General features: G+C 37.2%; 4 protein-coding genes across 4 annotated transcripts; 2 read left to right on the top strand and 2 right to left on the bottom strand.

Annotated features, from left to right (window-relative positions):
• Positions 1-4,824: 4,824 nt before the first annotated feature.
• LOC104731101 (uncharacterized) lies at positions 4,825-7,957 on the bottom strand. Its single transcript, XM_087478917.1, has 9 exons — positions 7,429-7,957; positions 7,137-7,340; positions 6,978-7,067; positions 6,788-6,895; positions 6,456-6,707; positions 6,337-6,375; positions 5,949-6,248; positions 5,334-5,852; positions 4,825-5,256 (listed from the first exon to the last, which is right to left on the bottom strand). The coding sequence occupies exons 1-9, from the start codon at positions 7,915-7,917 to the stop codon at positions 4,981-4,983; spliced, it is 2,277 nt and encodes a 758-aa protein (XP_087335043.1). The 5' UTR covers positions 7,918-7,957; the 3' UTR covers positions 4,825-4,980.
• Positions 7,958-7,979: 22 nt separating this feature from the next.
• LOC147930296 (uncharacterized) lies at positions 7,980-10,721 on the bottom strand. The gene is made up of 2 exons (XM_087478916.1): positions 10,670-10,721; positions 7,980-10,572 (listed from the first exon to the last, which is right to left on the bottom strand). The coding sequence occupies exons 1-2, from the start codon at positions 10,699-10,701 to the stop codon at positions 7,980-7,982; spliced, it is 2,625 nt and encodes an 874-aa protein (XP_087335042.1). The 5' UTR covers positions 10,702-10,721.
• A 2,063-nt stretch (positions 10,722-12,784) lies between these two features.
• On the top strand, positions 12,785-17,471 carry LOC147930295 (uncharacterized). Its single transcript, XM_087476801.1, has 4 exons — positions 12,785-13,793; positions 13,860-14,560; positions 14,663-16,627; positions 16,701-17,471. The coding sequence occupies exons 1-4, from the start codon at positions 12,878-12,880 to the stop codon at positions 17,469-17,471; spliced, it is 4,353 nt and encodes a 1,450-aa protein (XP_087332927.1). The 5' UTR covers positions 12,785-12,877.
• A 335-nt stretch (positions 17,472-17,806) lies between these two features.
• LOC104731099 (V-type proton ATPase subunit G2) lies at positions 17,807-19,395 on the top strand. Its single transcript, XM_010450365.2, has 4 exons — positions 17,807-17,953; positions 18,386-18,483; positions 18,815-18,915; positions 19,015-19,395. The coding sequence occupies exons 2-4, from the start codon at positions 18,399-18,401 to the stop codon at positions 19,156-19,158; spliced, it is 330 nt and encodes a 109-aa protein (XP_010448667.1). The 5' UTR covers positions 17,807-17,953; positions 18,386-18,398; the 3' UTR covers positions 19,159-19,395.
• Positions 19,396-20,543: the final 1,148 nt, after the last annotated feature.

Here is a 20,543-nt window from a genome sequence, read left to right as displayed (position 1 = left end):
TTTTTATATCAGTGTAAAATCATGGAAATGACCTCATATCAACTCAAACCTAATTAAGCTCTACTCGGCTATTTCATCTTAATTCACCATGAACACAATAATTGGGTTTCACTATCATTTCCTTAAATTCTTTAAGACCCCAAAATCTAAGATTTCACATATCATCTTAGAGAGTGTATTTAACTTGACATTGTAAGTGATTTGTGTAAAATTTACAAAACATATATTATTCAATCATGAATTTTAAAAAGTTTCTTGAAATCTACTGTTATTGAACTAATGATTTAAAAATCTACTTTAAAATCTACTATTATTCAAAACAGTTTCTGAATTTGGATTTTAATGATTTTTAGAGATTTCAAAGGATTTGAGAGGATTTTTTTAGTGAAAAATATAGAAATCTAAATCTCCTAATTTTAGGTGGGATTTAAAATTTTTTTACAATAAATCAAATATGGCTTCATTTGGTGACCACAATTCAGGAAAAAAATGAAGAGAATATCACATTCCTTTTTATTCCACAAATATTTTACCATTTGAAAATAATATTTTTTTCTTTACATTCTTCAAAAATTAAGGAACAATAGAACAAAAATATACCTCTCCAAAATTGATGAAAAAACAAATAGAACAAAAAAGGAAAAAATATTAAAATTCGTTTTTTTATTTTAAAATAAATAAAAAATATGTTTATTAATAATATTTCAGTTCTGTAATATAATAATTTTTGTGATTGTAGATAGAAAAAATATTTTTGATATGAACTTTATATTAAAGTAATCTTAAGGCTCTATTTGAAAACAGTATGAATAGTAAAACAAATTTAAGAGACTCATGTTTATATCGTAAATAAAAACTAAAAATATTTTAAATTACTCTTAAAATTTTATTATAAGTTAATAATATTAATTATTAATATTTAATATGAAATAACTAAAATTTAATTTACAAACTTTATTTTAAATCAGATATAAAATTCATTATATATACATTAAAGGTAATATTAGTATTATCATTAAATTTTTGATTTATTTAATATTTAATATATTTTAAAAGATAATTTTATTGTTTGGTTACCATTTACTATTTTGTACTTTTCTGCAAATTTTCTTTTTATTTCTCAAAAACTGTTTATTTCGTTCTGTATTATTCTTTTTGTTCTTCTAACAGTAACCATAAACTTCCCTAAAATCATCGATATTATTTAAAATCTCATAAAAACTCAAATCAATTGGAATATTAAATTAAATATATCTCCCTAGACTTAGGTTTCACCATATACAGTATTCGTTTTTATCTTATTATAAATCATTGCTACTAAAAACTTGAGCTCTTTGATTCCAATTCCGACATTTCTTATTTTCACTTACCAAATATATAAAGGATCCTTAGAGCAACTCCATTATAAACTTGAGATCATTGTATGCAGTTCATCCGGAGTCTCTCATTGATGATGGTGCGTTCTTATGTCAACATCTGTTTCGTCCTCTCTACAATCAAAATTTACCCCTATCAGATGCATAATATTTGTTTAATAATATGACGAGCATATACCAAATTTATAATTAATAATTGAAGGACTCTTGAGGTGGTTAATTAGATTTTAAAATATAATAAAATTACAATAACAACAAGATGAAAAGCTTATTTATTATTTTAAAAACCAAAAAAAGCTACTAAAATAAGACTTCTGTTTTTTAATTATATATATTATTAATTTTTATCAGATAAGATGACACAGAAATTTGACAGGATATGGAGATAAAATTGCAAGTCTTATTTCTTTTTCTTTTTTTTTGGACAAAGCAAGTCTTATTTCTATACTTGCCACTTGTAAGATAAGCCCAAAACTACAGTCTTTATTTCTATCTCGGCATTCACATTTCAGATAGAGCAAATAAAGAAGAAAGCAAATAAAATAGTCAAATGTCTATGGTCTCTCTCTTATCAGTCATCGCCGTATGCCACCATCTCACACCTTTCTGGCAACGTAAAGTTGACCAAATTAACTATTAAGCTTCTTCAACGCATTTTTGCTTTCTCTTATAAACACAGAAGGATATATTACCATATGCGCAAAGAGTATCTATAACTAAACACTCTCGGAATAAAACACCGACCACCATTTTACATGTACATATCCCTCTTCAAATAAAGTAATTGGAACTAAGGTCTCAGTAGCACAAATGAATGAATAAGATTATAGTTTGAAAAGATTATTTTGACAGGTAGTTCGATCAACCCGTCATATGGGATTACAAAAGAGTGAATACATTATCCAAATTCTTTTTACATTCAACGTTGCAATCGATATGACAGAACATATATTTTAACTAGAGAGATTAATTAGTTTGACCAAAAGAAAAAAGATAGAGAGATTAAACTCAAATATAACTCAATCATCCTAAGTATTTAACGTAGAATTATTGGGTGCGTGCGTGAATGAAACAAAATGTCAAAACATTTATAATCATCCTTGTTACTAATGTTTTTGAGCCATGAAAATTTCATAGAAAGTATAAGAGTTGAAATCATAACTAACAACTAAGTACTGTATTACTATTAAAGAAGCAAACAGCAAACACATAACCGTATTATTAAACAATTAAGAGATGTGTGGTTTGCTTCCTAATGTATAATGTTCAAATAAACTCAGGAAGAGGGAATCTTCATATCTCTCCCAACCCAAACAGTAAAATTATAATCTATACATAATAATAAAATATTTTACTATCGTAAAGTTTATGAATTTTGTTAGCTTTACATTCCACATTGAGAATGTGCGCAACGGATTAGTTACATCTCAAAACTTATCAATTGATGTCGAATTTATAACGTGTTCTTTTTAGTGGTTTAATATTTGTATCGAGTCAACATGGATAATTCTACATTATGAATGTGATTTTCTCTATTGATTGGTTATTAATGGACATGAGTAGAGGAACTACATATGATATTCAATTCGAGGAGTTGGGGTCGATTTTTAGTTGACTTTTTCAGTTTTTTTTTATTATATAGGTTTCAACCAAAGTAAAATTCCTATATATATATTAGCCATAAAATTAGCTAGACTTCCAATTAATCTTTTCTAATGAGTTTTCTCCACTTGTAACTTCTTTTTTTTTTTTATATAAGTATCCACCAGAAACCCTATCCACAGATTCTAAAGAACTTTCTATATGTGCTATCATAAATTGCATATAACCTAAACATATAATACTAGTTTGAAATTAAAGCATTTCTGTTTTTAAAACAAGAAAACCATTCTTTCTCCCAACCTTAATAAAATATTTTAAGATATTTGAAATGTTCATCAACAAAAAATTTAAAATATATAAAATATCATCAATCATATACTTGGAACGTCAGATTCCAATTCAATGTATTATCGTTTGATAAGTTAATGTCAATGCTTAGTTGATTGAACATATAAAATTTTGGTTTATTAATGGGTCACTTAGAAAATTGTAATTTATAAGTTGAACGAAAATAACAATAAATATACATCAACTATTGTCAGATTCTTGTCGAAACTCTTATAAAAATTATAAACTATTGTATGTATTTGCCGAGTAATGTTTAACAGATACACAGATTAAAACCATGTATTACCCAAAGCTGGGGATCTATAATAAATGGCATAAACAAAATTATCATCGCAATACATTTAAGATACCGTAGAAGTATTTTCATACAATATATATTAAAAATCGTGGTACCATACTCCGATCTACGCTGTGGTTGTGCAGGGTGTACATCTGTTATGTGTGTGTGTCATGTTGAAGTGGTAAACCACCCAAAATTTAGAGATAAGAGTGGTTTTCTAATTGGAATCAGAGATAAGTATTTTTTTTAACAAGAAACTACGATACGGCAACATACAAACAGAGTTTCCGGACACGTGGGAGGACATCAGAGAGTAGTGACACGTGGGTATGTAACGTTTCGGCCATACAAAAAGTTCATTTCATGATTAGTTGGTAAATACTAATATACTATATACTTTCGTCCTATAAATCGCTTTCAACCGAGAGAGTCAACTAATATACTTTGATGATTAAACTTTAGCCGACTTTTTTATAATGTTAAACAAAATACAATTCGTTTTCAACATTCAACTTTGGATTCGGATAGAATGATCCGATGGGGATTACTTATCAGTTCCTTAATTTATCGTCAGAAAGATAAAAATAGTTCATTTTTCATTTTCTCTAATTCAACCATGGATTTTTCAAAAACTTAACCTTTTTAGTTAAAATCTTTTATCCACCAATTCAAGTTAAATACTAAGTACATCTTATCGAGAAAACATAGATATGATGATGTGGGTGATATGTATAACCATGCATATTTGTAGTGATCTCATCACTACAACAAATATGCACATTGTTAACCAGAGAAAAACGCTATCATAGGTTTTTGATAGCGTTTTCATGAGCGCTGTTTTAGGGCACTGTTATTATATGTACCCCATATACAATAGCACTTATTACGTATGCTATGTTATAAAAATATAACATAGCTTTAAGAAATTGCTATATTATCAAGATCATAATTTTGAAAAAATTTATACAACATTTGTTTTTTCGTGCTATGTTATAGTTTTATAGCATAGCTCTAATAAACTGCTGTATTATCAAGATTATAATTTTGCAAAAATTTATACAATATTTAATTTTTCGTGCTATGTTATACATATCTAATATAGCTGTTGCGAAATGCTGTTTTATCTTGTTTACTGTGCTATGGTATATTCTTTTATCATAACGTTTACCTGTACTTTTATAGCATTTTCTGATATGTGATTATAGCACACATAACCTGTTTTATAAAATCTCATAAAATCTGATTAATAAACGTCTCAGATCCAAAATACATAACAAAAGTCTCAAGAACATCAGTTTACCATCAAAGTCTCAAGAACATCCAAAATAAACAAGCAATCTCAAGTACTTAACATTACACAATAAAACCATCAGTTTAAGACATAATGACCTTGTTCTCTGGCCAAGCAATGCAGGAGCTAAGTGCATCTTCAATAATCTCTATTTCATCGGATGGCCTCCAAACTTTTACATTTTTCACCTTCACAACATCTATCCACACTTTAACTGCATTAGAACCCAAGCGAGTAAAGTGAACCTTATGTTCTGGATCATTTGTTCCCCATCGTCCTTCAGCCACAACCCTATTCTTTTCAGTTAAATCCATCAACTTGCACTTCTTATTCTCCTTGGAAATAACTTTATTAATGCGCTGCCATGTTTACAATATAAACCATCAGTCATCATATAATTAACAAAAACAACTTCATAACATATGAAAACACTTACTGGAGACTTCCTGAGAGGAGACTGTGATGGTAAAGTATTCTTTATTGGTGATATTGGACCCGTTGCATCATCAACAGGAGACTCAGAACCAGATGCAGACTTAGAAGACATAGATGCAGATTTGGCCTGCGATGCAGCCTTTGAAGCTGTTGCTGAAGTTTTGGACTCTGTAGCAGACTTAGAAGCTGTGGCTGCAGACTTGGCCTTTGATGCAGACAAAGAAGCATGTGATGTAGCATTCTGACCAGTTGGAGTTGAGGGATTTTCAAAATCAACCTTACTCAGGGGCCAAGATACGTAAGCCATCAAACAGTCCTCAAGAAATGACATTTCAGCTGTAGGTCTCCATAGTGATGTATCAGGCTGCTTTACTGAATCCACAAATACTTTAACTGCTTTTGGTCCAAGAGGAATTCCGTTAACCAACGCACTTGGTTCTTGTGTCTCCCAACGCCCCTCAGCAACAATGACGTCACCCTTAGACAAATCCAATAGTTTACATTTGTTTCCTTGTATACCCTGTTAAACACAATCAGTAAACAAATCCAATATAATTAATTAGCATTATAGACAGGGGTAATACATTGCTAACACATTGCTAGAAATTATAAATACCATAGGGGCAATGTCTTCCATTTGGATGTTGTTGTCTACCAGTCTACACTTATCAGTTGGCCATGCGATTATATGTCCAACAGCTTCTTTCATATGAAAGATCTTTTGTGCAGGTCTCCATAGAAATGCATCTGGTTTATATGCAGCTTCAACTAACACTTTGAGATCATAAGGGCCAAGACGACAGTCATTCACTATGTCATCCGGATCAGAAGAAAGAATCCGACCCTCACCAACATTTTCATCAATGTCAGACCAATCAACAAACACACACTTAGGATGTGCTCTTTTGTTTACACTCTGCAACAATTTCATGAGCAACTAAGAATCATAAACGACACTAAGAAGAATCACTTAGCTGATATGAAAAGAAGTAAGAATATGTTACTCTTGCAGCTGAGTTTTCATCCATTTCAGCTTCTGGTCTCTGTAACATAAACAAAAATAACATCAATTTATATTACTCTAACTGGCTGATGAATAGTAGAGAACTCTTAAGTATCTAACCTGATTCTTGATTCTGCCAAGTTCACTTTCCAAGGCATTGACCTGTTTTACTAATTTTACTTGCCGCTCTTCCATTTCAGCCATACACTTGCTCTGCATTTGTAAACAAGCTAATTTGGTCTTACTCATGCCTCTACCCATTGCCCTCAGCCTACCAGAATTGTCAGGTCCTAAAAGCTTGGCGAGGTGATCTTCATCTGGATTTGTTAAAAATGCTGGAGCATCACTTCCACCAATTTCAGCTGCTTTTTGCTGAAAAACATAAAGACAGTTTCAGGTTTTACTAGTCGATAACACACTATTTACTGGTGTACAACTCTATTCAGACTTACAATCAAATCAGCTGCATTCGTATCTACTGGTGTACCATCCTTTTTGGTGCGAGACTTGATCCAAACATCTAGTCTTGTCACGCTGGAAGGATCTTCACTTTCAGCTTTCTGTTCCAGAAAACAAAATTTCAGTAACAGTACAAGCACTATGTATAATAATAAACAACATAGTTGTAGTATATATGCTTGCCATTTCTTCTGTTAGTCTGCTGATCCCTTTACGACTAGTGGTGTGAGGTATCTGATTCTTTCTTTTTGCTTTATATTTCTCACTCACGGCCTAATAATGAAACATGTTAATTACTAATCACCAATCAACTACTAAACAATTATAATCACAAGTAATTACCTTAAATGCAGCACTAGTTTTGAGTTTGACAAATTTTTGCCAATCAACAGGACCAATATTTGGTGGTCTCAAATTCATCCTCTCTTGGTTATTTGCAGCCAAATTTATAGCCTTCACCGTGACAGACTTGTGTGATCGCCACAAATGTCCCATCTGGTGAATCACAGATATCCTTTGCCAATCTTCATCAAGCTCAAACCTTGCCTGCATTCACTTACACTCACACCATAACTATAAAAGTAAACATGTTCAATTGAGAGACTTTTTAAAAACAAAAAAAAATTCTTGTTACCTGAACAGATCTCCAGAGAAGTGTTTTAAGATCTGGACTCACTTTCTTCCAGTTAGGTATGTTGATAGGGATGTGTTCTCGCATCAATGTCCCTACATATGATGCCAACTTGACTGACCCTGGACCAACCGCTACTCCAAGTACATTGTAATCAACTTTCACTCTAACAGATGGATCCTTGGCTAGGTTTTTCATCTTTGTTGGTCCTCGTTTTCTTTTACGCGTAGCAGGCTGCTCATGTTCTTCAGACAACACAAACTCTCCTACTGGTTCTTCTGGTTGTTGTTGAGTTTGTGGTTCTTCGGAATGATGCTCCTCTTCCTCCACATGCTGTTCTGTTGCTACAGGTTGGGCCTCCACATGCTGTTCTGTTGCTACAGGTTGGGCCTCCACAGTACAAATAAACTCAGGTTCGTCATCATCCTTAGACTTTCTCTTTCTTTTTCCTCCACCCTTCTTCCCTCCAACCTTCTTTTTAGTTCCACCCATTTTAATTCACCTGCGTAAACAGAAAATTAATCACTTAGAACAGAAACTTAATCACGTAGAACTTACTCCACATAATGATCAAAGGCAGCTGTATTTTGAATGACAGCAAGATGGGCTATATTCTTCTCCATTTCAGTAAGAGTGAATGACGTTCCTGCTGATATTGGACGACCTTCTAATATAGAGCTGTTCACATACTCTACATTCCTCTCAGGTTTTTCTTCTACATTGGTTGTCTTTTTCAGAAACTCATTACAAAACAGCATGCTTTCTTCTGCAAGATATGACTCTGCTATACAACCCTCTGGTCTTGCAGGATTTCTTACAAAATCTTTTAGAACTTTCATATACCTCTCAAATGGGTACATCCACCTAAAATGCACAGGTCCTCCTAGTCTAGCTTCTCTTCCTAGATGAACAGTCAAGTGTACCATGATATCAAAGAAGGTTGGAGGGAAAAACCTTTCAAACATACAAAGCGTTTCTACAATTTCAGCTTCCAATACTGTAATAACCTCAATATCAATAACTCTCTGACACAAATGATTGAAGAATGCGCATAGCCGTAGTATTGCTGTTCTAGGACCTTTTGGTAACAATCCTCTAAGTGCAACCGGGAGAAGCTGTTGCATCAAGACATGATAATCATGTGATTTCAGACCTCCTACCTTACACTCTTCTACTGAAACTCCTCTTGAAATATTAGAACAGTATCCATCTGGACCTTTAAAATGAAATAGTCGTTTGCAAAAAATCTTCTTCTCATTCTTGGACAAAGACCAAGGTGCTGCTGGAAGATATGTTCTCTTTCCTTTTGTGGTAGGATGCAACTCTTTTCTTAGACCAAGATGTTGAAGATCCTTACGAGCATTAAGACCATCCTTAGATTTTCCACAATGCAACAATGTGGATACAATGCTGTGAGTCACATTCTTTTCTATGTGCATTACATCCAAATTATGCCGTACTGGTAGATCCTCCCAATAAGGCAGAGTAAATAAAATGGATCTTTTCTTCCACCTTGATAACTCATCTTCATCTACTTCTACTTCCTCATCTTCATCGGATTCACTTTCATCATCATCACTGTCAAACACTGGTTCTTTATAGACAGTTCTCTTTCTCTTCATCCCAGCCTTTTTCACATTTCCGAAATCATTTTGGAAGTTTTTCAGATTCTGATGAACTTCATGACCAGTTAAAATTCTTGACTTTCTCCTATGCTCAACTTTTCCATCAAACCAAGTCTTCTTTTCCCTATATCTGTGTGTTGGAGCCAAACCTTTTCTATGACACATGTAGACATGTTTCCTGCTAAACTTCAACCACATACTATCAGTATTTTTCCCACACATAGGACATCCCATTTTACCTTTTACTTTACAACCAGCAAGATTTCCATACGCAGGAAAATCACTAATGGTCCAGAGAAGCATTGCCTTTAGAGTAAATGTACTTTTACTAAAAGCATCATACGTTAGCTCTCCATTCTTCCACAGATGATTCAAATCCTCAATAAGAGGTTCTAGGTAGACATCAATATTATTACCTGGTTGTTGTGGACCAGGAATCAATAATGTCAACATTATATTCTCCTTCTTCATACAAAGGTGAGGAGGCAAATTGTAGTTTACCAATAGCACAGGCCAGCTACTATAATTACTATTCTTCATGTTGAATGGATTAAATCCATCTGTGGACAGCCCAAGCCGTATGTTCCTTTCTTCAGCTGCAAATGAAGGATACTTCTCATTCATCTGAGCCCATGTAACAGAATCTACTGGATGTCGAAGTTTTCCATCAGTGCTCTTGTTAGTGTAATGCCACCGTAAGTCCTTAGCCATGTCCTCTGATCTGAACATTCTCTTCAGCCTTGGTATAATTGGAAAATATCTTAATACTTTCTGTGGGACACCTTTCTTTACCTCATTAGTCCGCTTATTAGTCTTCCACCGTGAAGCATTACATTTGGGACATTTATCAAGCTTCTTTAACTTCTTTCTGAAGAGGCAGCAATCATTAACACATGCGTCGATCTTTTCATATCCCATATGAAAGCTCTTTAAAAATTTCTTGACATCATACAATGATGTGTGAAAGACATTACCATCTGGCAACATGCTTGGCAATGTCTGAAGCAGTTCATTGAAGCTCTTATCCGACCAGCCATTATGTGTCTTAATCCTAAACAAAGTCACAATAGCCGATAACTTGCTGTGGTTTGAACAGCTAGGGTATAGTGGGGTTTCAGCATCCCGGATCTTTGCAAGGAACTCATCCTCTTGTTGGTCCTCACCCTCTGCAATCTCACTTAAGTCGCCCACAGGTTGGTCAGCTAAGTCACCTCTAAAAGCCAACTCTTGATCAAAAAATTCAGCAGCTTTATATAACTCAAAAACTTCCTCATTCCACTGAGTTGGTTTACTTTGAAATTCATCTACTGACTTCACATCTCCATGATGATACCAATCACTATGCACCTTGTATGCCTCATCCATCCCTCTTATTACAAGATGCTCAACCACAACACTGTTTAACTGTCGTACTACATTACGACAGTCTTTACAAGGACATATTATCATTTCTATGTCACCTAAAGCCGCAGACACATCCCTTACAAATTTCCAAGCTCCACTTTTATAACCAGGATCAGCTCTTCAATGGATAATTAAAGAAAAAAATCATAACTAAAAGAACATCTTAAAGTATCCAAACCCAAAATAAAACCTAATTATGAAATATAATTCCTTACCTGCATAGATGCACCCATGCCTTGTCCAACATTATATGTTATAATATAAATTTTAACCTTTATAGATAAAATAGAGATACATATTATACAAAGCTCACATTAAGCAACAATTCAGACAATACTGCACTACTTCAGACACATACAGATGCTCTTAAACCAATATCTAACTGTGTAAAATCTCACTAATCTAATCACTATTTATACGAATCAGACTCAAAGGACAAAACATAGCAATCACCAATATTCGTGTGTAATAATAATGTTTAACTATTGGTTGAGTGATACTAACCTGTTGTGTGAGTACAGAGAAATGAGAAGCTTCAGTTCCCCAACATTTCAATCACCAACACTTGGGAAAAAAAAAAAATCGTTCAGTTTATGAAGGCGCAAATACTCAAATCCAAAAGCTATTTTTGAGTCAAATCTGTAAATAATCGAACCCTAACAAAACAGATGGATTCGAAACTCCACATTCTCAAAATCTGTAAATAATCGAACCCTAAAAAACAGATAACGAAATAAATCTAGATAAATCGAACCCTAACAAAACAGATAACTAAATCTGACCCTTATCGAAATCAAAAGCTGTTTGAAATCACAAATAATCGAAACAAATAACGAAATTAGGAGGAAGAAGAAAGACATGCCTCAAAAATGGATTCGAGCTATCAATTGCGATGGATATGGAGATTTAGGGCGAAATTGGGGCTTTTCACAAACGGCGAAATTGGGGCTTTTCACAAACGGCGATAAAACTGAAGAATTGATAAGAAATTTAGAAGAATTTGAGCACACACAGAGAATTTAGAAGAAGAAATCTTCTTAGGTTGAGCTTAGGTTGTAACGAGAGAGAGAGAGAGAGTGTGTCGAGTTTTTGGGTTTTTTTTTTATTTGGCGATTAAGTGAATAATTTCACTAAGTATTGGCGGACAAAAGTCACTTTTGTTTCCCGCTACATAATTTTCCTATCATAGCGTTAATAAGATGCTATTAAAAAGTAAGCGAAAAAAAATCTCATCTTTCATAGCAGTGACGGAAAATGAGCTATATCCGTCTGCTATCAATGTACATATTTGTTGTAGTGCATAGATACATAGACTTTTGCCCCAATCAGTGTTTAGGTAATCATGCATGACGTAGTTTTTATACATTATTTATTTTGTATATCAACTTGGCATACCTAAGAATCCCATATTCTTACCTCACTTTCTATCAGATAATCACATAGATACGTCAAATACTCCAAAGTGTATGATTGGTGTTTAGTAGAGTACTCAGTAGGGAGAAAGAAAAGAACCAAAAAAAAAGTAAAAGAGAACAAATTAACAGTACCAAAACGTAATAGAGGAGAGAAAAGAAAAGGTAAGTTTATAGAAACTTTTTTATTCATGTATTGTTTAGAGAATATTACTATACTTTCTTATAACATAGACACTAAACAGTAAACACATTGGAATGAGCGACTTTTTTCTGTCCGTACATTGACTTTTCTCTCCTAAAACGCGATCTTCATCGTTCACCCTCCACCTTCACCGATCTCGGCGTCGGTCTCCTCCGCCCCTCATGGGCAAACATAAAGCCAAAAAAAAGCTCCCACGCGGCATCTCCACTGGATCCGCAGCCTCCCCTTCGTCCTCAAGGCAATCTCCGCCTGAATCGCCAAATTCGGCCGGAGAGGTGTCTGTCAGTTCCCCTGCAGTTATGTTGCCTGAGCTTCTGATGAATCCAGCTAACAAAGGAACCTTGGTCTCAACCAAATCTTTACCCGCCCCGGAGATCTCCGTTCCAGCAATTGAAATCCCTAGATCCCCAAACTCTAGGGCTGAAGTCGTAAAGACTGTCACCCCACCAAATGTATCTGACAGAGAGATAGGGGAGATTACCCCTCTACCTATTGCAGCTACCACAAAGATCACGGCCTCCATTCAATCTAAGGAGCCCGTTGCTCAGACCCCAATCGAAGCCCAGCCGTGGAAAGCGTTGGTAAAGGAAACCTCCTCCCCTCTCCAAAAGAAAGGTTCTCCATTTCTCCTTGACTCAGGCGAGGTCTGTGTCACGATACCTAACTCTGTCATTGAGAAAAATAAGAAAGCTTGGGAAAGCTTTATCCTAGGACAGTTCTACGAGGAGCCCCCCGCCAGAGGAGCTGTACATGCCATTGTCAACGGCATCTGGAGCAAACAGCGGAGGGATATCTCTGTCTCAAAAATGGAGGGGCATTCGTTTCTATTTAAAGTCCCATGTCCGAATGCTAGAAGACGAATACTTAGCCAGCCCCTATGGCAAGTGGATGGTCAAACGATGTTCGTTGCAAAGTGGTCACCTGACGTTGTTCCTAAGAAGCCGGAGCTATCAATGGTGCCTGTCTGGCTCGATTTCCATGGAGTCCCACTTGAATTCTTCAATCGGGAAGGTTTGGAGCACATTGCTGGGCTTGTTGGGCACCCGGTGTGCCTTCACCCACATACAGAAAAGCTCCTAAACATAGAGGTTGCAAAGGTTTATACTGTCATTGATCCTCGCAAGCCTCTTCCAGATGCCGTGAATGCTCGTTTCGAATCAGGACAAGTCAAAAGAATTCGAGTTACCAGCCCCTGGCTCCCCTCCCTCTGCACTCACTGCAAGAAGGTAGGTCACACGGTTTCAAAGTGCACCTCAGCTCCCCCCAAGTGCAATTCCTGTGGCTCGGTAAAGCACACCACAACTTCCTGTCCTCGTACAAAGAAGGAAAAGGCAGCAGGTAAAGCTCCCATTCCAAGTCAGCTCCCAATAGTTGTATTGAAGGAACCTGCACCTACAAATGTAGCTTCCAGCAAAGGTGATGCAAGCGGCTCCGCTCTACCTCATACCAAGTCAGCATCTCCAGGACCGTCACATGTTCCTTCAAAGCAGGCTACTGTTAAAAATTTTGGTCAGAAAAGTGATGAAGCTAAGCTGTGCATTGATCTGACCTCTAACCTTTTTTCCCATCTATCCTCCAAGGATGGTCCGACTGTTTCGCAGGACTCAGGATCTGAGCAAGAAAGCCTGTCTGGGGATGATGACAATCCGGAAGCCGAGTCTGACAGATTCTTACAAGTAATCTCGAAGCGGCTGCTGAAGAAGAAAGACACTAGAGCTCGGGGTAGAGGCCCCTTATCCCTCTAAACCAATATCCTTTTTATGGATATTTTTTGTCGTAATGTAAGAGGATTTAATGATCCCATAAAGCGTAGAAGCTTCCGGAAATGGCTAAATGTACATAAGCCTCTTTTTGGTGGAATACTTGAAACTCGGGTGAGTCCTTTGAAGGCTCAAAATTTTATCTCCAGTGTCGTCCCGGGCTGGTGTTTTTCGGATAATTATGCTTTCTCTGAGCTTGGTAAGATATGGGTAGTCTGGCACCCCTCAGTCCAAGTCACCATTTTGTCTAAATCGCTTCAAATGATCGTGTGCCTAGTCAAGTTACCGTTTGTCTCCACGGAACTGGTAGTCTCCATTGTCTATGCTTCTTCATCTTCATCTGCGGAAAGAAAGCCACTTTGGGACGAGCTCCAGAACCTCTCCATGTCTCCTGCAGTACTGAACAAGCCATGGACAGTCCTTGGGGACCTCAATCAAATCCTGTCTCCTCAGGAGCACTCTAATCCCAACCAGGTTACGCTTACAGGGGGAATGAGGGACCTCAGGGATTGTTTGATCAAGTCATGTCTCTTGGACCTCCCTTACTGCGGTAACACGTTCACATGGACCAATAAGCATGAAGTTGGTCTGATTGCGGAGAAACTAGATAGGATTCTTGTAAATGAGGACTGGCTCTCCTCGTTTCCCAACTCTATTGGAGTCTTTGGAGAGCCAGGGTTTTCGGATCATAGCCCATGTTGTCTATTCCTGGATGCTGGCAAGCAAAAGGTAAAAACTCCGTTTAAGTTCCTTTCCCTTCTTAATCAGAATCCGGAGTTTGGCACTCTTATTAGGATGTGGTAGAATGCTCTCTCCTTTGATTGTTCGAAGATGTTGAAGTTGTCCAAGAAGCTGAAGGAACTTAAGTCTGTCATCCGAACCTTTGCCCGAGAGAACTACTCAGCCATAGAAAAACGAACAAGCGAAGCTTTTGAGGAAATGCTTGTTTGTCAACAGAGTTTGCTCAGCTCTCCTTCATCACAAGCACAGCATGATGATAAGGTAGCTCACCAGAAATGGATTGCCCTGGCTAAAGCAGAAGAGTCCTACCTTAGGCAAAAATCAAGAATCTGCTGGCTGAAAGAAGGAGACTGTAATTCAAAATTCTTTCATCGGGTGATTCTCACGCGTCTCTCTCAAAACCAGATCATTTATCTGCTAGATGATGCTAATCAGATAGTAGACACGAAGCAGGGCATTCAGCAGCTTGCAGTGAATTACTTCACTGAGTTCCTTGGTACCTCATCCAGCGCTTCACCCCTCAGTGTTAGCGAACTGGCTGATCTCCTACCACAACGGTGCTCAACCTCTGCAATCCAGCTACTCTCAACGCTGTTCACACCTGAGGAAATTAGGCTTGCTGTGTTCTCTCTGCCTCGCAACAAGGCTCATGGGCCTGATGGGTACAGTGTTGAGTTCTTCACTGCGCACTGGAATACGGTAGGTCCTGACCTTGTAGCGGCTGTCCTTGAGTTCTTCGCCTCAGGGCAGCTACTCAAGCAATGGAATTCCACCTTGATATCCCTCATTCCAAAAACCCCCAATGCTTCTCGAATGAGCGAGTTTCGCCCAATTGCCTGTTGCAACACAATCTACAAAGTAGTTACTAAGCTCCTTGCAAATCGCCTCAAGGCAGTCCTGTCGGATCTCATCACCAACTCACAATCAGCCTTCATCCCAGGCCGTCTCTTGGTGGAGAACGTGTTACTTGCAACAGAGCTTGTTCAAGGATATAATCAGAAAAGCATCTCCTCTCGTGGCCTACTAAAGGTTGACCTCCGGAAAGCCTTTGATTCAGTTCACTGGGAATTCCTCACCAACACAATGCACGCTATGGCCTTTCCCTTGCATTTTATCAAGCTCATCAGTCAATGTATTACAACTACGAGCTTCTCAATCTCAATCAACGGAGAATCCTGTGGGTATTTCAAGGGAGCCAAAGGTCTTAGGCAAGGAGACTCAATCTCGCCTTACCTTTTCACCATTGCAATGGAAGTGTTCTCCCAGCTCTTAAACAAAAATTATGAAAACTCCTCTATTGGCTTCCATCCGACAGCTTCCAACCCGCAAGTCACGCACCTTGCATTTGCAGATGACATAATGGTTTTCTTCGATGGCAAGAAGGAGTCATTGCACAACATCACCTCAGTTCTGCAGGAGTTCTCCGGCATGTCAGGCCTTTCTATGAATAAGGACAAGACTGAGCTCTATCTTGCAGGGGTGAACCAGTGTGAAACCCTAGAGATCTCTACTCTTGGTTTCAAGATTGGTTCATTTCCATTTCGTTATTTGGGGCTTCCTCTTATGCACCGCAAGCTTCGGACTGCTGACTACAGGCCGCTGATTGACAAAGTGGCTTCCCGATTCACTAATTGGTCTGCTCTTGCTCTGACATATGCGGGTCGTATAGCCCTTATCTCCTCAGTGATCTACGGAACAGTTAACTTCTGGGCAACGGCTTTCATACTGCCTAAAGCTTGCATAAGACAAATTGAAAGTCTCTGTTCTAGGTTCTTGTGGACAGGTGACATTAACAAGAAGCCGGCTGCAAAAGTTGCTTGGAAATCACTCTGTCTCCCAAAAGTGGAAGGAGGTCTTGGCTTCAGGTGCTTTTCTACCTGGAATAAAACACTCTGTCTTAAGCTTATTTGGAGGCTGTTCGCCGGGGACTCCCTGTGGGCTCAGTGGCTTAAAAATAATAAAATCAAAGAGGGTTCATTCTGGCTTTTGGATGAGAAAAAAAGCAAACTCGTGGACGTGGAAGGCTCTACTGCGGTTGCGCACTCAAGCCATCAGGTTTCTCCGGTGCATCGTGGGAAATGGCCAGCAGATAAGCTTCTGGTATGACTATTGGTCTCCATTTGGTCAGCTCATCCTCTTTACCGGACCATCTGGACCAGCTCAGACTGGTATCCCAATTAACGCTACTGTTTCGCAAGCCTGCTCTCCCTCAGGCTGGCTTCTGAGACCTTGTCGTTCACCGCAGGTGGAGCAGCTGCACATCTATCTCACCACAATACCCTCTCCAGCCAATAGCCCTGATACTGACTCATTTCTCTGGAACATTGATGGTGAGGAGAAAGACTCTTTCAGCGCGAAGCAAACCTGGGAGGCACTGAGACAAAGAGCTGTCCCGCCTCCTTGGGTGCAGCAGGTGTGGTTTAAAGGGGCAACCCCCAGACATGCGTTTATGTTCTGGCTCACGCATCTAGATCGGCTTCCTACTCGTTCTCGTTTGGCAAGCTGGGGAATGCAAATAGAAACTACATGCTGCGTTTGTGGACAAGGGCTTGAAACTCGTGACCACTTATTCCTTCGTTGTGAGCTCAGTGAGGAGATCTGGACACAAGTGACTAGAAGATTGGGCTACCGTCCCTTCGTATTTCACACCTGGGAGGCCTTATCAGCTTGGTTGGATTCCTCTGATGCCACCTCTACTAAAACCCTTAGGAGGCTTGCTGCACAGTCCGTCATCTACACTGTCTGGACAGAGAGAAACAATCGACTACATAACAACCTCTTCACCCCGACGCAAGTGTTATTCAGAGCATTGGATAGAGGGATCAGAGATGCAATTCTTGCTAGGAGCCACAGGAAGCTTTTCAAACATTTGTTGCGGAACTGGCTAAAGTTTGTGTAAAAGGCTTTCCTTTCACTAGTGAAGAAATTCATTGCGATAGCTCTTGTTTTTATTTTTTTTGGCAAGGCTTATGGTATGTATAAACTTTTTGTAGCTTCTACAATACATTTTCTCTAATGAAAATTCACAAATTTTCAAAAAAAAAAAAAAAAACAGTAAACACACACCCTACAAATTTTGCATGTCTAGAAAATTCATGAATAGCTTCTTCTCTTTTGGTGTCGTTCGTGAAAAAATAAAAAACAATGTTAGGGAATTGAACCTTTTTTTACTCCACGGTCCATTCCTTTATTTTTAATGGGCCTAATTTGAAAGAGTATAATGGGTTTAAATAGGCCCATTATTCTGATAGAAAAACAAATATATGTTCATCTCTCCATTCTTCTTCCTCCTCTGTATTGTATTCAATCTGTTGATCTGAACGCTGCATTCTTCATAGTTCTTCGACCGGTCTTTTCTCTCCATTTTCGTGCTTAAAGCAGGTAATTTTCTTCTCTTTGTCTCTCCTAGATTTCTGGGTTGATGATATATTTTCTTCCACTTCGCTGATTTGTCGCTAGATTTGTTCTCATTTCTCAACCAGTTTTGTGCAATTTTAGGAGTGTAGATCTCATTTGATCCAAATGTTAGATCAGAATTCTACTGGTATTGATTCTGAATTTGGTTGCTTGGCTGAACAGATCGATCTGCTTTGACTCTTCGAAAAGATTTGTGAATGTTTGTGATTTGAATCTGAATATATAAGACTGATCGCATCTCAATGTGTGATCATCCGATCACCGTTTTGGATTCATGTGTGTTGTTTTTGAACAAATGCGTAGACTTTTTTAAAGTTCACATTTTTTGGAGTTTTGTCATCTCACATAATTCATGTGATCTCAAACTAATTGAATGATCTGTACTGTTCTTTAAAGTTTTCAAGAAAACATGGAATCCAATCATGGAGGAGGGATCCAGCAATTGCTTGCTGCTGAACACGAAGCTCAGCAGATTGTCAATGCTGCTAGGACCGGTAATTTACAAGCTCTACCATTCTTATATTCTGATACAGTTACCTTCAATCTGAAACTGTAGAATCGCTAAAGGTCTTGCCTTTGATTGGTTTACTCGTCTCGTTACATGGTTTCTACATGAATGACTTGTATGCAAAGCCAGAGTTCTTCATACCGTGGATGTGCTTAAAACCATTATGATATAGTGTTAGGATCATAATAATCTTGGTGATACGAGTGATGACATAATGTACTTAGTTTGACTAGGATTTGATTGTAACACAGAGGTCTTGAGGGAATTTAGTTAGCTGCAACTTTTTATTGAGAATGTGCATATGGTTTTATTTCTAGCAAAAATGACAAGACTGAAGCAAGCCAAGGATGAGGCTGAAACAGAGATTGCTGAACACAAAACCAGTACAGAGCAAGGTTTCCAGAGGAAACTCGAAGCGGTAATACCATAAACTTTGATCTTACGCCACTAAAAATGTGTTCTTTTGGTTCTTCCGAAGACTTGTTTGTTGATGAGAAATCTTGAATGTGAATAACAGACAAGCGGAGATTCAGGTGCAAATGTGAAGAGGCTTGAGCAAGAGACTGATGCCAAAATCGAGCAATTGAAGAACGAAGCTTCGAGAATTTCCAAAGGTGTTGTGGAAATGCTTCTGAAAAATGTGACCACAGTGAACAACTGAATTATATCACAAGGAAACCATCGACTGTAAAATGGTGTGAAGTGTAATTTTTGATTTGAGTGAATTGGTTCATTCCTTTCTTTATATTATTGTTTTGTGGATCACAGATTCGACTGCTGCTTTTAAATTTCATTTTGTGTCTTGAATTATTGTATTCATCTCTCTAGAAGTTGCTTAGGACTTCTGTGTTTGTAATAAGATTGAGAACAAAGGATCAATTCATTGCATTTTGTCTCATCAAGAAGATTGCAAAATAAAGAAAGATTGAAGGAAATCTTGTCCAAGTCAGTTTAGGTAAGTCTCCCGTTGACACTACCTAGCTAGGATATTTGTTAACTATATGGTTCTTCCTAAAAGTGGATTTGGATCCATGATGGGTGAAAGGCCATCCAAGATAAGCTAAACTAGTGATAAAGAAAATTGGCTGAAGGGTGATGATGATGATGAACGGTAGAGACTTGATGTAAATTAGTGAAGAATGTTGACGGTGAAATCGGTTAGAAATTCAAGAATTTGGAGGGCAAAGGATCACATACACTTGGCATGTGATTATGATCATTAATCTTGATGGTATTGGTGCTGGTCAATGGTATAAGTTTTTTTTAGCTCGTCTACGAGTTTTTGATATAATGACAATGCGGTACGGGTCCTCCCATCATTCTCGATACTCCACGAACTAAGTTCATGGCCTCTTTTGAATTATGTTCATGATTCTTGGTCATTTGTTGGTCTGGTTCAAGTATGATGGGGGTATGGTCGGTTTCTCTAATTCGTCGCCTTGTTATGAATTAGCAATCGCATCAGTTTTTTTCAATTCCTCACTATTGTAGTTTATAACCATGCATCGAGTGATGGAAACGTTTTTAAGTACTTACCTCTTGTCGAAAATTCCATTATCTTTTCCATGTAAATGATATTCAAATAGTTAAAATGTTTATTGGCATCATATACAATTTACTATTATCTCTGAAATTAAAGAAAATATCACATTTTTAGTTGTTATTCAAGAATTTATTTAAATTATATAAAAATGTGGATCTTTTCTAAAAGAAAATGGTACGATATTTTTATTCATGGGTTGATAATATTAACGAGAAACACGATCATTAAGGATTTTTTAGTTTTTTTTTTCTCATGTAAGAAACAAAACAATAGTAAAATTTGGGTAAAAAAGGAATAAAAGAATATAGAGTAGTAATAATAAAAGCAAAATAAAATAGACTAATAATATAGTTACATAGGTATACAAACTTTGCAGATGAGAAAAGGGAACTATCCGGTCCAAGCGTCTACACATTAAATAATTGACAGTTTCCAACATTATCTTAGTTTGTGTCCAAGTCCACGTACCAATGAAGTAAGGAAAAATATTTAGAGATATTTCC

The sequence above is a fragment of the Camelina sativa genome, chromosome 12 (genome assembly GCF_030686135.1).
Source record: "Camelina sativa cultivar CO46 ecotype springtype chromosome 12, ASM3068613v1".
NCBI lineage: Eukaryota > Viridiplantae > Streptophyta > Magnoliopsida > Brassicales > Brassicaceae > Camelina > Camelina sativa.
Note: the sequence above shows the minus strand (reverse complement) of the source record. Positions and strands in the feature narration are given on the sequence as shown.

Bases quoted from the DNA above. Each gene is read 5' to 3' on its own strand.
- LOC104731101 (XM_087478917.1), bottom strand. From the start codon at position 7,917: ATGGGTGGAACTAAAAAGAAGGTTGGAGGGAAGAAGGGTGGAGGAAAA. The intron at 6,376-6,455 runs GTTAGATACTTA...TTTATGTTACAG, and splicing joins TTGGCAGAATCAAGAATCAG to AGACCAGAAGCTGAAATGGA. The intron at 6,249-6,336 runs GTAACATATTCT...AAATTGTTGCAG, and splicing joins ATGAAAACTCAGCTGCAAGA to AGTGTAAACAAAAGAGCACA.
- LOC147930296 (XM_087478916.1), bottom strand. From the start codon at position 10,701: ATGTTGGACAAGGCATGGGTGCATCTATGCAG. The intron at 10,573-10,669 runs GTAAGGAATTAT...TATCCATTGAAG, and splicing joins GCATGGGTGCATCTATGCAG to AGCTGATCCTGGTTATAAAA.
- LOC147930295 (XM_087476801.1), top strand. From the start codon at position 12,878: ATGGAGGGGCATTCGTTTCTATTTAAAGTCCCATGTCCGAATGCTAGA. The intron at 14,561-14,662 runs GTAAAAACTCCG...GATTGTTCGAAG, and splicing joins TGGATGCTGGCAAGCAAAAG to ATGTTGAAGTTGTCCAAGAA. The intron at 16,628-16,700 runs GTTTCTCCGGTG...CCATTTGGTCAG, and splicing joins TTGCGCACTCAAGCCATCAG to CTCATCCTCTTTACCGGACC.
- LOC104731099 (XM_010450365.2), top strand. From the start codon at position 18,399: ATGGAATCCAATCATGGAGGAGGGATCCAGCAATTGCTTGCTGCTGAA. The intron at 18,484-18,814 runs GTAATTTACAAG...TTTTATTTCTAG, and splicing joins TGTCAATGCTGCTAGGACCG to CAAAAATGACAAGACTGAAG. The intron at 18,916-19,014 runs GTAATACCATAA...TGTGAATAACAG, and splicing joins TCCAGAGGAAACTCGAAGCG to ACAAGCGGAGATTCAGGTGC.